This window comes from Triturus cristatus, chromosome 7, assembly GCF_964204655.1.
Source record: "Triturus cristatus chromosome 7, aTriCri1.1, whole genome shotgun sequence".
Lineage (NCBI taxonomy): Eukaryota > Metazoa > Chordata > Amphibia > Caudata > Salamandridae > Triturus > Triturus cristatus.
The window spans coordinates 1,089,742,601-1,089,755,388 of record NC_140590.1 but is presented as its reverse complement, the minus strand read 5'-3'; the positions used below and the strand labels follow the sequence as shown (position 1 = coordinate 1,089,755,388).

The window sequence follows — 12,788 nt, the reverse complement described above, 5'->3', positions numbered from 1 at the left end:
ACTCATTTTCACTTAGTCTCTTGCCTAACTGTTACCTTTACTCACTCATTCACACTCTCTTACCCACTCTACTCTGAGTCACTTACTCTTACTCACTCACTTTCACACACACAAACTATACACACACACGATCCTAGATACAAACATACATACTGACACTCACAGGCTCTGTCATACATTCTCAATCTCAAAGACACATGCACACAACAAACATTTAGAGCCATTTTATTTTTCTTACCTAGGATGCCAGTAAATATCCAGTTCCAGATTCTGCTGCTCCTTTTTTTATTACAACTATAGTGAATAATAGACTATTATTCACTATAAGTGTAATTAAAATGAGACGAAAAGGCGGTTGGAGCCTGACACTGAAAATACGAGAGCCCCCTGTGTCCTTGGCATTTAATTTGTAACCCCTGAGGTTAGGAGTCTCAAAGTCAGTGACAGGAATCGCAAGTGGTAGGCCAGGGGTTGCCATTATCACCCCTGGTGACTACTAAATGACGTCACTGGCTTATGTGCCCTGTCATTTGGAAAAACTAACAGAGAGATGCCACTGACAGCCTTTAGCTCCTCCATTTAGATAGTAAACAAGAACAAAGGGGGCGAGAAATTGGCACCTGTTAAGTCAACATTGATTGATCTCACTGCCAAGAATCAAACTTACCGTTCTCGCGGGACCTGTCATCGGATCTGCTGGGAGGGGATTGACTGCTCGCTTCATGTATAAATAGAGGAGCTCTAAGCTGAGAGAGTCACCTTGAGTTCGAGCAGTTTGCAGATCATATCCAGATACTCAGTCATCTCCCAGCCATGAAGATTGCTCTCGCTTTCCTGTTGGTGGCAGTTGGCTGCTCCCTTGGTAAGTGTCCTTCCTATGCTCAGAGAATGGGGTGACAGAAAATGTAGTCTTAAATGTGCCTCTCTTTTAAAAAAATAACAAACCCCTATAAAAAATGTCAATGTAACTCTTGGACTCTATACACTCTGTTAAAACGTTGGTCATAGAGAGCCCCATAGCTAGAATTAAACATACAGGGGCATATTTATCATTATGTGTCTCCGCAAACCACCGTTCTGTGCTGTCTGACAGGCAAAGGGAAGGAATGCACCATATTTAACATAATATGGTGCATTCCTGCCTTTTCACAGTGCTGCCTCACAATGTGCTGCCTAGCTCCAACTCAGGCAACGTTTGCAAGGGTGCCTGCATTATAAGCACAAACGCAATCCAATAGGGATGGTTAAAGCACTAGTGAGGGACAAATAAGGGGCCTAGAGTAAAATAAAATGGTGAACAAGTTATCCTGCAAATTAGTAAGCAAAACATGTGTGAGAAATTGGGTTGTTGGGGGGGGGTGGATTTCTCAAACAAAGCCTAAATCCATGTAAGAGTGAACCACACAAGTCTCTAAATCAACTAGTGCTTAACCCTTTGGTAGCTTGGCGCAAAAGCAGCGAGGATAAAGTTAGAGTCAATGTGTAAAGTATTCATGGCGCACACAAACAGTAATTAATTGAAAACATAATTTTGTACATTTTGACAACAAAACGACAAAATCCAATCTGAATCGGAGATATGCAACCTCAAAGCTTATCATTAAGTATGCCACCTAAAAGCACAAAGAGCCACACTTATCTGGTCATGCAAGAGCGGGTGAAAGTCACAATTTTAGGCTGACCACAATGGAGCACAGGCCTGTTAGAGGAACCAGGTTACTGTTGCTGAAAACGTTACCTTCTAAAATCCAGCGCGAAGGGTTCAATATGTGGTGGAGGAGGCTGCAAGGTGTAGGGACAGCATAGCGGATGGTCATTGATGTAGTGTGAAGAGCATACCAGCCATCGTTTACGGTCGTCGCTGTAGTGTGACGATCCTGATGGGTGTCGCAGATGGTCGTTTGTGTAGATTTGCATTGCCAGTCAATGCGGACTGTCGATGTTGTAACGTGAAGTGCAGATCTCACATTGACAGTCATTGCTGCTGGTCGCTGTAGCATGAAGAGCGAGGTTCATCAGTGCTTTGCGTTGGAGTCAGCGCAATCAGCAACATCTTGTAATAAACAGAGTTGTTTGCAATTGCGATGAGAACAAAAACTTCAGTGTTTCTCCTTTCTGAGGTGGAAGAGTGTACACTGATGTCAGCCAATGATCCATGACCTAGGGAGGCTACTCTTAGGGAACAGGGACTCATTCTTGCAGATGCCAACATGGCTCAGGCAGTTCCAGTTGCAGGTTCAGCAGTAGGTCAATTAGGCAGATACAGGGATGCCTCTGGTCGTGCAATGTCCCAGTAGCACAGAGAGGGAAATCGGTCAGCTGACTCTTGGAGTCCCTCAGGTAGGCGGTGAAGGGAGCAGGTCCAGTTTTCCTTCTCAGCAAGCATGGTAGACCTCAAGCAGCAGGGCAGCAGAAAGTCCTTTTCGATAGTATCCACAGATCCAGGAGTGTATTAAAGAGTGGGTCTAAGATTCCCCTTTTTATACCTGGTGTTCACTTTGAAGTGAGAGAAGCTTCTGGAGTTTTACCTAAGGAGGTGTCTGTGATTTCCTGCCTCCCTGTCCTGGTCACAGTCTGTCTGGGGGCACAATAGGCTAATGTGAAGTCCTTTGTGTGTGAGTTGGGCCAGTACCTTTGAAGTGCAAGTTTGGTAGGTGACAGATCCTCCCCTCAATCCTACCTGAGATTGCTCATCCTGCCAACATCCAGACACTTTATTGTGATGCTGTCTGGGAGGAATACACAATGACCAACTGCTAAAGGCACCTAGTCAAGTGACCCAGGAACAGGCTGCAGGCAACACATGTTTGGGACAAATAAATGCCAAATTCCCAAGTGTAATGTTAAAAATTGTAACTTAAAATCTATCTTTGTAATTAAAGAGGGTTGTAAAATACAATTCTTAAGACACTAACCGGCTGCAAATTAAACGTTATCACTTATTAAATAAATTAAGGTAACACAACATTATCCTATGCGAAAGTTAAGCCTTGCAAAGGTGAAAAACAAATTTGGAAGTTTTTCACTAACAGGACATGTAAAACTTAAAAGTACATGTCCAACTTTTAACACGCAATGCACCCTGACATAAGGGCTGGTTAGGGCCTAGCCTACCCTAGGGGTGACTTATATGTATTAAAAAGGGAGGGTTGGGCCTGGCAACAGGTTTCCTTTGTCAGATCGAAATGGCAGTTTAAAACTGCACTTTCAGGCTGTAATGTTAGGCCTGAGACATGTTTAAATAGGCTACTTAAATGGGTGGCAAAATAAGCACTGCAAGCCTACTGGTATCATTTAATTAACATGCCTTGGGTCCATGTACTACCACTTTACTATGGACGTATAAGTACAATAAATGTGTTATTTGGGTGTGAGCCAATTTTACAATGTTTAAAGGAGAGAGCACAAGAATTAAAGCACTGGTTAGCACTAGCAGTAGTAAAGTGTGCACAGTCCTGAAGGCCAAAAACCAGTTTCAGAAAAAAGGAGGGTTAAGACAAACACATTTGGGGATGCCCCTACAGAGGGTGCCAAGTGCGACAGTTTGCCTTAAATGGAAACCTAAATATTAGAAGAAAGAATAAGACATCATATGGGAGAACCAGCAACCAGCTAAGCCATTAAACAGGAACGGCCATTGATTGGTGAAAGTAGGCAACAAACAAATGTGACTGCTTCTATCAAAACACTTAAAATAAATGTATGCTGAGCAAATATATTGCAATTTAATTTTAGCCTTAAAATTTTCAATATCGGGCCTTTCTAGTATCAAACATAAAACAAGTTAGTATAGTCTTTTTTCAGATTTGTGAAGTGGTCAGAGGTTAAGAGCAATGCCAATATATCACCTTCAAACATAAGGTGAAGTAAACTTGAATACTCATTCTTCTGGGGTTGCACCAGCAAATATAATATTTAGAATATGTTGAATAATGCGGGAACACATTAAACACTGGATAGAATGTATATAAAAGGGAAGTGTACAGGCTAGACACCTTGGCAAATGTTTCATTTACGTTGATGCATGAATGAATGAATGAATGAAATAAATTTATAGTGCGCAACTAAAACCCGAAGGCATCAAGGCGCCTACCAAACAGATCAAAACCAGAAAACAAAACACCACTACAAGTATGACTTTACAAAAAGATGGGTGTTCAAGGCAGCTCTGAAAAGCTGTAAAGTGGGAAGAGACCTAAGTTCGAGTGGGAGATCATTCCACCACTTAGGTGCCAGAAAGGAAAAGGCTTTGCCTCCCCATCTCACTTTCCGGATACGGGGAACCAGTAGGAGAAGTTTGTTAGAGGAACGCAAGTTCCTGGAGGGGCTATAATGGGACAGAATAGCACCCACACCAGAAGAGCTACCCCTAGCTAGAGCCCTATAGGTCATACACATGGTCTTAAAGAGTATGCGATCCTCTATAGGCAGCCAGTGTAACAATTTTCTGGCAGAGGTAGCCGAGGCATACCTAGGCAAATCAAGGACAAACCTAGCTGCTGCGTTCTGGGCTACTTGCAAGCGCTGCAGCAGACTTCTATTAAGTCCCGCATAAAGCGCATTGCAGTAGTCCAGCCGAGAACCGATAAGAGCTACAGCCACTTGTTTCCTTGCCTGTTGTGAGAGATAGTGTCTGATTTTTCTCAATCTGTATATAATGCCCCAGCAGGTAGAGACCGTTCTATTAACTTGTTGACACATGTTAAGGGTAGGGTCGATCAGAACGCCTAGATTTTTGGCCGACGAGGTGGGGTCAGGGCACATTCCCAATGAATCAGGCCACCAATCATGTGACCAGACCTCTTCCTTTCCGCCAAACACCATCACCTCCGTCTTCTCCCCATTCAGCTTCAGTGAGTTGTGAATCATCCATTGTCCTACAGCCTCCATACAAGATCTAAAGTTGGAGGCAGTTGACATAACTGACTGGGAGAGAGAGACGAGGATCTGTGTGTCATCTGCATAGGAGACTACCTCCATCCCAAAAGATCTTATAAGTCTGGCAAGGGGGGTCACATATATGTTAAAAAGGGTCGGGCTTAAAGCTGACCCCTGAGGGACCCCACATTGCACAGACAGGGATGGAGATAGAAACTCCCCCAGCTTCACTCTTTGCTCTCTTTGACCAAGAAAAGAGGTCAATAAGCACAAAGCTGCTCCATCAACCCCAATCTCCCTCAGACGAGAAGACAGGACTGAGGGAGATAGGGTATCAAAGGCTGCCGTAAGGTCCAGTAGGATAAGGAGGGCGGTCTGACCCCCATCTACCCGAGTGCGGATATTATCCAGCACTATGGTGAGGGCCGACTCGGTGCTGTGTTCCCTCCTAAAACCATGCTGGGAATGATCAAGGCAGCCAGAGCTTTCTACAAAAGCTGCGAGATGTTTATTGAGATGAGTTTCTAACATCTTCGCAGGGGCAGGGAGCAGTGAGATGGGGCGGACGTTTTTTAAGATGCATGCAGAGGCAAACACATAATATATAGCAGTCAACAATTGTAGTACAAAATGGCAGATGAAGACTACTTCAGAGAAGGGAGCGGGATGACAGCAGAAAGAAAATAGTACTCACACCCTTCTTTTAGTTGGGAATACAAAGGCATGCTATTACTACTACAGGCACATAATTGCTTTTATAGGGTTACAATTAAATGTGTGTCCTTCCTCCGTTGAGCCATGCCGTTAAACAATAACTGTGTCCTGCCACTGCAGAACAATGGGACACTTTTTGTCTAGGCTCTCCTTATACACACCACCTCCATAATTACTTACTCATGCAAAGCAGCCCCAGCAGGTGGCACCTGTTCGGACCATGTTCTCAAGGGCAAATGCCTTCGCACAAAGAACAGCGAGGAAGAATTAATGTTTCTGCCTAAGTTTTTCTCCAATATTACGCTCGCTGGCTGTTTTACCAAAACTTGAGAAATACATACTATAATTCTGAGGCCTACAGAGATCATAATCTTACATGGAATGAGTGTGCCAAGGTGACAACTTGGAGCCCAATTTAGAGTTTGGTAGTGAGGGTACTCTCTGTGTCAAACTGGAGGTCCATCCAACTCATTTAGAGTTGGGCAGACCTTCAGAATGACAAAGGTGGCGACAACTCCGTCTCAGCTGCATACATACTCCTCCGATGGCCCGACACAGTAAGGGCTATCAGAAATGTTGCCTCACCACCCTTTTTAGAATGGGCAAACAAATGCCACGTTTTCACTGTCTATCACTGGCAGACAAAACCTGACAGCAAGAGGCAGTGAAAACTGCAAAAGGGCCCCCCACCCCTTGGGAGAACCCTCCTAAAGTGAGGGATGCATTGCTTTTTTTGTTTTAAAAAATAACATTCATATTTGGGACTTTGTTATTGAAAATATAAAAAATACATTGAAAGTTTGCAGTATGGCTCGGCCATGTTGACAGAGCTATCTATTAATCTTTCAATGCATTGACAGGAACCGTCATGACAGCGGTTCCTGCCAATGCAAGAGATGCCTGCTGGGCTGTAGATCATCTCTAAATTAGGCGGGTGGAGTGCCATTTCCATAGCGGTAGTAAAGTACTCAGCCATGCTGACGGTAACTACTCTGCAGCTGAACTCTGCATGAGGCACTTTGTTAGATAACCTTTTTAATCCCTACCCTCATGTCTCCCTACTTCTCATGCATTGGGCAACTTTTGCAAGCATTACATGCAAGGTGGACTGACACATTTTCAAGCTTCAGACACAAAACTACCAAACCAATGCAGAGAAAGCAGATACACTTAGAGCAGTCACTCACACAGCATACATATCAAATCAACGGTGAATCGTGCGGATTTAGATTTGAGTATCCATATTACATTGCTGAATGAGGTCACTACATTCAAACTCTCCTATTCAGCTTATTGTCTGCCACTAGAAAGATTGAGTTGTTCATAATGTGAGCCAGAATCCAGAGTTCAAAAACATCTGTATTATTTACTGTTAGCCATCAAAAATGTTATGTTATGTATGGCCCCCATTTCATCACCTCATTCAGATCAGCTGTACTGGGTTTAAAAGTCATGGGTGATCCGTACAAAACAGGGCATCACCTTCTTCAGCCCACTGCCACATCTTCCAACTGGTGTCCTGCACCCCTACCCTCACTCCACCTTCTTTCGAAAGCTTTCCCAAATCTAAATTAACAAAAAATTGAACCCTATCACCTCTAATCCATATTAGCATTGCACACCTTCCCCTCTAAAACTTTTTTTAAAAGTACCTGGTGCACTGCCACCCAACCCCGCTTCCCCCGCACTCTCCCTTCTCTATCTCCCAGGCAAATGATGCCTTGCCATCCGGGCCACACCACCCTCCCTTTGGAGAATTTCTCCCCTGCTTTCCCAAAGGTTAAAACACAAATCTTGCTCCCGCCACCCATCCCTCCCACAATCTGTGCCTTCTCTCCTAATTCATGGTAAGGCTTAGCTCTCTGCTTACTATAAGGCAGAGAGCCTGCCCTTAGCAGACATGCTCTCTGAGAGCCGTGTCAAGGCAGTTTTCAGTTTTCTGTCAGGACAGGTCAGCTGAGACCCACAGCGAACAGTCAATGTAGTGTTTGGCTGAGGAAGTGTGCCACCGACATTCCCTCACCACCCTTGGCTCTGTGAAGATTCAAGAAAGGTGGAGGAAAGCAGAAGAAACGGACCATCACCATTCTGATGCTTTACTTCATGTCTGGAGAAGCAATTTAGGCGGGAAAACACTTGGGAGCAGATTTACAAGTCCCTTGCGACACTTTTGCGCCGCCGTTGCGTCACTTTTGTGACGCAGCGTGATTGTAAACAATGCGCCACGTTGCAACACATTTACAACTTAACGCATCTAGGGAGATGCGTCACATTGTAATGCCCTGCGCAAAATTTTACCTGCATCAGGTATAATGTATGCAGGGTGGGCATTCCGACGCAAGAAACCTCAGAAAAGTGACTCACTTTTACGATGCCACTGCATCAAAACCTTACGCCTGCTTGAAGCAGGCGTACAGAGTAATGCAGCATAATGGAACTAGGCATTCCGAAGCATTGCTAGAGTTGTGTTGTGCTTGAGACACGACTCCAGCAATGCATTGCCTTTACGCCAATAGATGCGTCACGCATCTATCAATCCTTGCGCCATGGTGCGCCGCATTGTAAATTTGACGCATCCATGGTGGCGCAAGGGTCTTTTTGCGTGACGCAAATTAACTGGCGCATCACTGCTAATATGCAGAGATGAGCCAGTTCTTGTAAATCTGCCCCATGGTAAGTGAGCATACGAACTGTGCGAAACAAATGGACTTTTCTACCATCATAGCAGGGACCAGCCAGATCACACTACTAGCTCTCCATGCGAGTCAAAGGTAACGACATACGGTAAAGAGAATTGGCCGAGTGTATAACTTTGTGGGTAACACTGTTTAAGGATCTTTCTTGGATGGTGAGCCACTGAAGCATACATAAGATCGGAGAAGTGTGGTTTTTTTTGGTTTTGCTTCCAAAGACAAAACAAGATGCTGCAACAGAACTTCCTTCGGAGAGGTGAGGTGTGTTTTGGGTAGACCTGTCAGAAGTGACTTGTCATAATAAGTTTTAGACAGCACCAGGGATTGAGGACTAGGAGTGCAAGATCCATCTCAGGGATGAATTGGCAGTTTCCCTATACAATTCAGGATTGGAACAGTGTGTTCTTGCTACAGAGTTGACTTGTGATTAGAAGGTTATACTTTTATTCAGAAGGCACCCAAAGACTTTGCACAATGATTAATAGGGTGTTTTCAAACTCGAATGTCACAGTTGATTCAGGATTGGATAGATTTCGCACGTGTTGGCAAAATACGGAGATACTCAGGGGGATAATCACAAGGACCTATCGCCGAGTTAGCGGCATTTTATTGCAGCCAAAGTGGCGAAAAAATTATCACCCTATTCACAAGCTGGTGCTAACAGCTGATACCACCAGTTTCCCTGCAATAGCAGCCGCAAAAAATATTGCCACAGATGACCCCCGCAACTATCGCAAATGAGATGCAGAGTAGGCGTTCCCATGCCAAAACCCGCAACAACACCACTCCACAACATTCACAACAAGCAGACAGAACTGCGATAAGAACACAAAACAGGCGAAAAGGCGCGTTAGCAGCAGGAAAATAACACCTGCTCCGACCTGGTGCAAAGTTGGACCGCAGCCAGCACCACAAAAGGGAGCACAGCCCACAGCCACACCTGAAGAACAACAGATGCACCTGGGCGACTGAACATGCAGCCCAGAGGGCCGAAAGGGTAACAACACCCTCCGCCACCACCCCCAAGACCCCCCCTCCCCGGCACCCCCCAACCAAAGACATGCCACATCAGCTACACCTAAACATGTACAAAATAATCCGCTTGATGTCGCACAATCACAACTGGTGACATGCATGTGTCGTCACAGAAATGAGCATCACACATTCGCTTTCGAAGCAACAAATGAAACTTTATTAAAAGGAACACTGAAATGAAATGAAGACACATGGGGGCTCCCCTCGGGACAATCCATAGGTCACAGCCTGCAAGACAAAAATCATGATGAGAAGGTGTGTCCTGCGCACATCAAAGGACAGAGAGAGAGAGCGAAGGATAGAGAGAGGAAGAGAGGGAGAGAGTTAAGAAGAGAGGGGGAGAGAGAGAGAGAGAGAGAGAGAGAGAGAAGAAGAGAGGGAGGGAGAGAGAGAGAGAGAGCGCCACCCCTGCACACCCAGGCCACACTTCTTACCTGCTGCCAACGTTGTGTCTCCAACCACTTGCCGGTACGTATAGCAGTACATCAGGTCACACATCTGAGACAGAGCCGTCATCTGAAACAGAGTCCAGAAACTTGATTGGCACAGTACGGTATACAACCTTTACAACGCAACTTTTACAACGCACTACACTTACAACGCAATTTTTACAACGCAACATCCACTACAACGCATTCTATTACATCGCATGACACTACAACGCATTTTTAAAAACTACCTTTACAACGCATCCCATTACATCGCATACTACCTTTACAACGCATACCATTACAACGCATAATATTACATTAAAACCCCTACACTATCCAACACTTACCCTACTGTTGCACCCCATGGAGTTAGAATAGTAATTTTTACCCCTATACTATCCAACACTTACCCTACTGTTGCACCCCCTGGAGTTAGAATAGTAATTTGTACCCCTATACTATCCAACACTTACCCTACTGTTGCACCCCCTGGAGTTAGAATAGTAATTTTTACCCCTATACTATCCAACACTTACCCTACTGTTGCACCCCCTGGAGTTAGAATAGTAATTTTTACCCCTATACTATCCAACACTTACCCTACTGTTGCACCCCCTGGAGTTAGAATAGTAATTTTTACCCCTATACTATCCAACACTTGCCCTACTGTTGCACCCCCTGGAGTTAGAATAGTAATTTTTACCCCTATACTATCCAACACTTACCCTACTGTTGCACCCCCTGGAGTTAGAATAGTAATTTTTACCCCTATACTATCCAACACTTACCTTAAATGCAATCTAATATTATGCATTGTAATGGTATGTGTTGTAAAGGTAGTATGCGATGTAATGGAATGCGTTGTAAAGGTAGTTTTTAAAAATGCGTTGTAGTGTCCTGCGTTGTAATGGAATGCGTTGTAGTGGATGTTGCGTTGTAAAAAATGCGTTGTAAGTGCATGCGTTGTAAAAGTGTGCGTTGTAACGGCATACATCTGCACAGTACACACACTTGCACAAGACAACATCGCCTACCCGTCCATGCACATCCAGGCAGAGGCACTCCAGCCCCTCCCGCCGCCCATCGTAGCATGCCCGCCCATGCACACCCAGGCCTCACTGCTCACCTTCCGCCACAGGCGTGTAGACAGGAGGTCCCACCACGTGCTGCTGCAAGCCACAAGCCCAGGGCCCGTGGACATGGCACCCTCAACACCATGCAGCCACGCTCCGCAGGCCACCAGGTCTCACGTTTGGTGCTGGGTCTTGATTACTCCATGGCATAGGACATACCAGTGTACCCGGTATCATCGCATACTGCACACCCGCTCAGCCCAATGGGTGCCACTAAGTCTGGGATCCCTGAAGCGATGCCATGTGGCGGTAGGCCCGCAGTGCCCGCTGGCTCTGGCCCACACTGCGGTCCAGCAGGGCACTCAAAACCTTTAGGAAAATTTGTCCTGCTTGATCCCAAAAGGATCAAGCAGGACGAGGAATCCCTGAGCTAATAAGATCGCGACGTAAGCGCATCGGCAGGTGAGGAGGTGTTTGTACCAAAGCCCCTCGACCTTGGACCTCATATGCGGGCCCTTTGGATAGACAACTAGCAAACGAGAAATCTGGGGTTCCGGATTGAACCGTTTTAGAATATACGGCAGTCGGGAAACAGGCATTATTCAAGTCCGTTTAAGAAGGGGGTCCATCAAATAGACCATTCCTCGAGTCTATAAAAGAAATACAAGTGTGCATAATGACTGTCTTGATAAAGATGGAATAATCAGATACCTATCGAAATGTGTCGACACATTTCCATACATTATCCCAAGGACAAGTTGGACCTGTAGATACACAATAGAGCAGATGTATCCAGGCTAATCTTGCTAAAAATTATTCCTAGGGAATTGTTGAGCCAAAAGACAAAGTATCATTGTTCTTCTTCTTCTCCCCTATTTTTTAGGGTTCTCTGTGGTAAAAATATTATAAGATGTTATGTTATGTCCTGATTTGATGAATTGTATTGTTTTTAAATTATGTTTAATTGATCCATTGTGTATTATTATAGGTGTTGTTTTAATAATTTTTAAATGTACTAAAGAAATAAATTGTCTTGTTTGCACTGTTTGTTGTAGTAGTATCTTTGTTTGAGTGTTTTAGGGACTTTCATTGAGATCTTTTTTAAGTTTACCTATGTGTTTTATATGAATGAAGAATTCCACTATTGATAGGGCAGAGGTCTTCAAACTTTTGGATGCCGAGACCCCCCTGTCAAAACTTCCAGGTTTAAGGACCCCCTCCTGAGAATTTTGTTTAGAACTTGGTACTCCTCATCACAGACAACCACAAACGCCCCCCCCCCCGTTCCCATGGCAAATCATTTTTACGGTGGGGAAATATTATTAAACAGTGTTTAGCAAACTAAAGGTTTGTGGGTGACAATAGTTCGGAGTCACAGGCTTACTACACAGTTCAAACAAAAAGTCTCCAAAAAGAATTGCCCAAAAATGCATAACAGTACTTTATTTTTCCTAAACAAAACATAGTTGACAAACTTGGTAAAACATTTCTGAACTAATGGGATGGGTGAGCCTGTTTTTCTCCGCAGAGATTGTCAATTTGTGGATGTATCTTTGCTACAGCCATCCTCAGGTTGTGCTCCACCTCAAGCCTTGAACGGTACTTGGTCTTTAATACTGCCAATGCTGAGAAACCAATCTCACATAAATATGACGAACTAAAAGGCAGAATAGTCTTTACTGAAATTTGTTACAAACATGAATGTTCTTCAGACATTTTCAGCCAAAATTCCGCCAATGGGATTTTGCTGAATTGCATTCGGAGAACGCGATCACTCTGGACCTCAATTAGGTCTTCCTGAAGGTGCACTGGGAGATGAGTACCTGCATCCACTAGAAAAGGTTGGAAGACTGTAGTGAAGTACAATGTAGTAAAGCGTTGGAGACAGAAGTACTTCAAGGGGAATATTTATTAGTCACAGCTGCTACAGTCCCAGAGTAACTGTCTCAATTAGAATCCTCTGA

At 44.4% G+C, this 12,788-nt stretch overlaps 1 protein-coding gene across 1 annotated transcript in view; it reads left to right on the top strand.

Annotated features, from left to right (window-relative positions):
• Positions 1–757: 757 nt before the first annotated feature.
• Positions 758–12,788, top strand: part of LOC146811143 (uncharacterized) — a 198,812-nt gene continuing 186,781 nt past the window's right edge. The window contains exon 1 of the mRNA XM_085618210.1: positions 758–862. Within this exon, the coding sequence (XP_085474336.1) occupies positions 814–862 (49 nt within the window). The 5' untranslated portion in view covers positions 758–813. The remainder of the gene's footprint in view (positions 863–12,788) is intronic.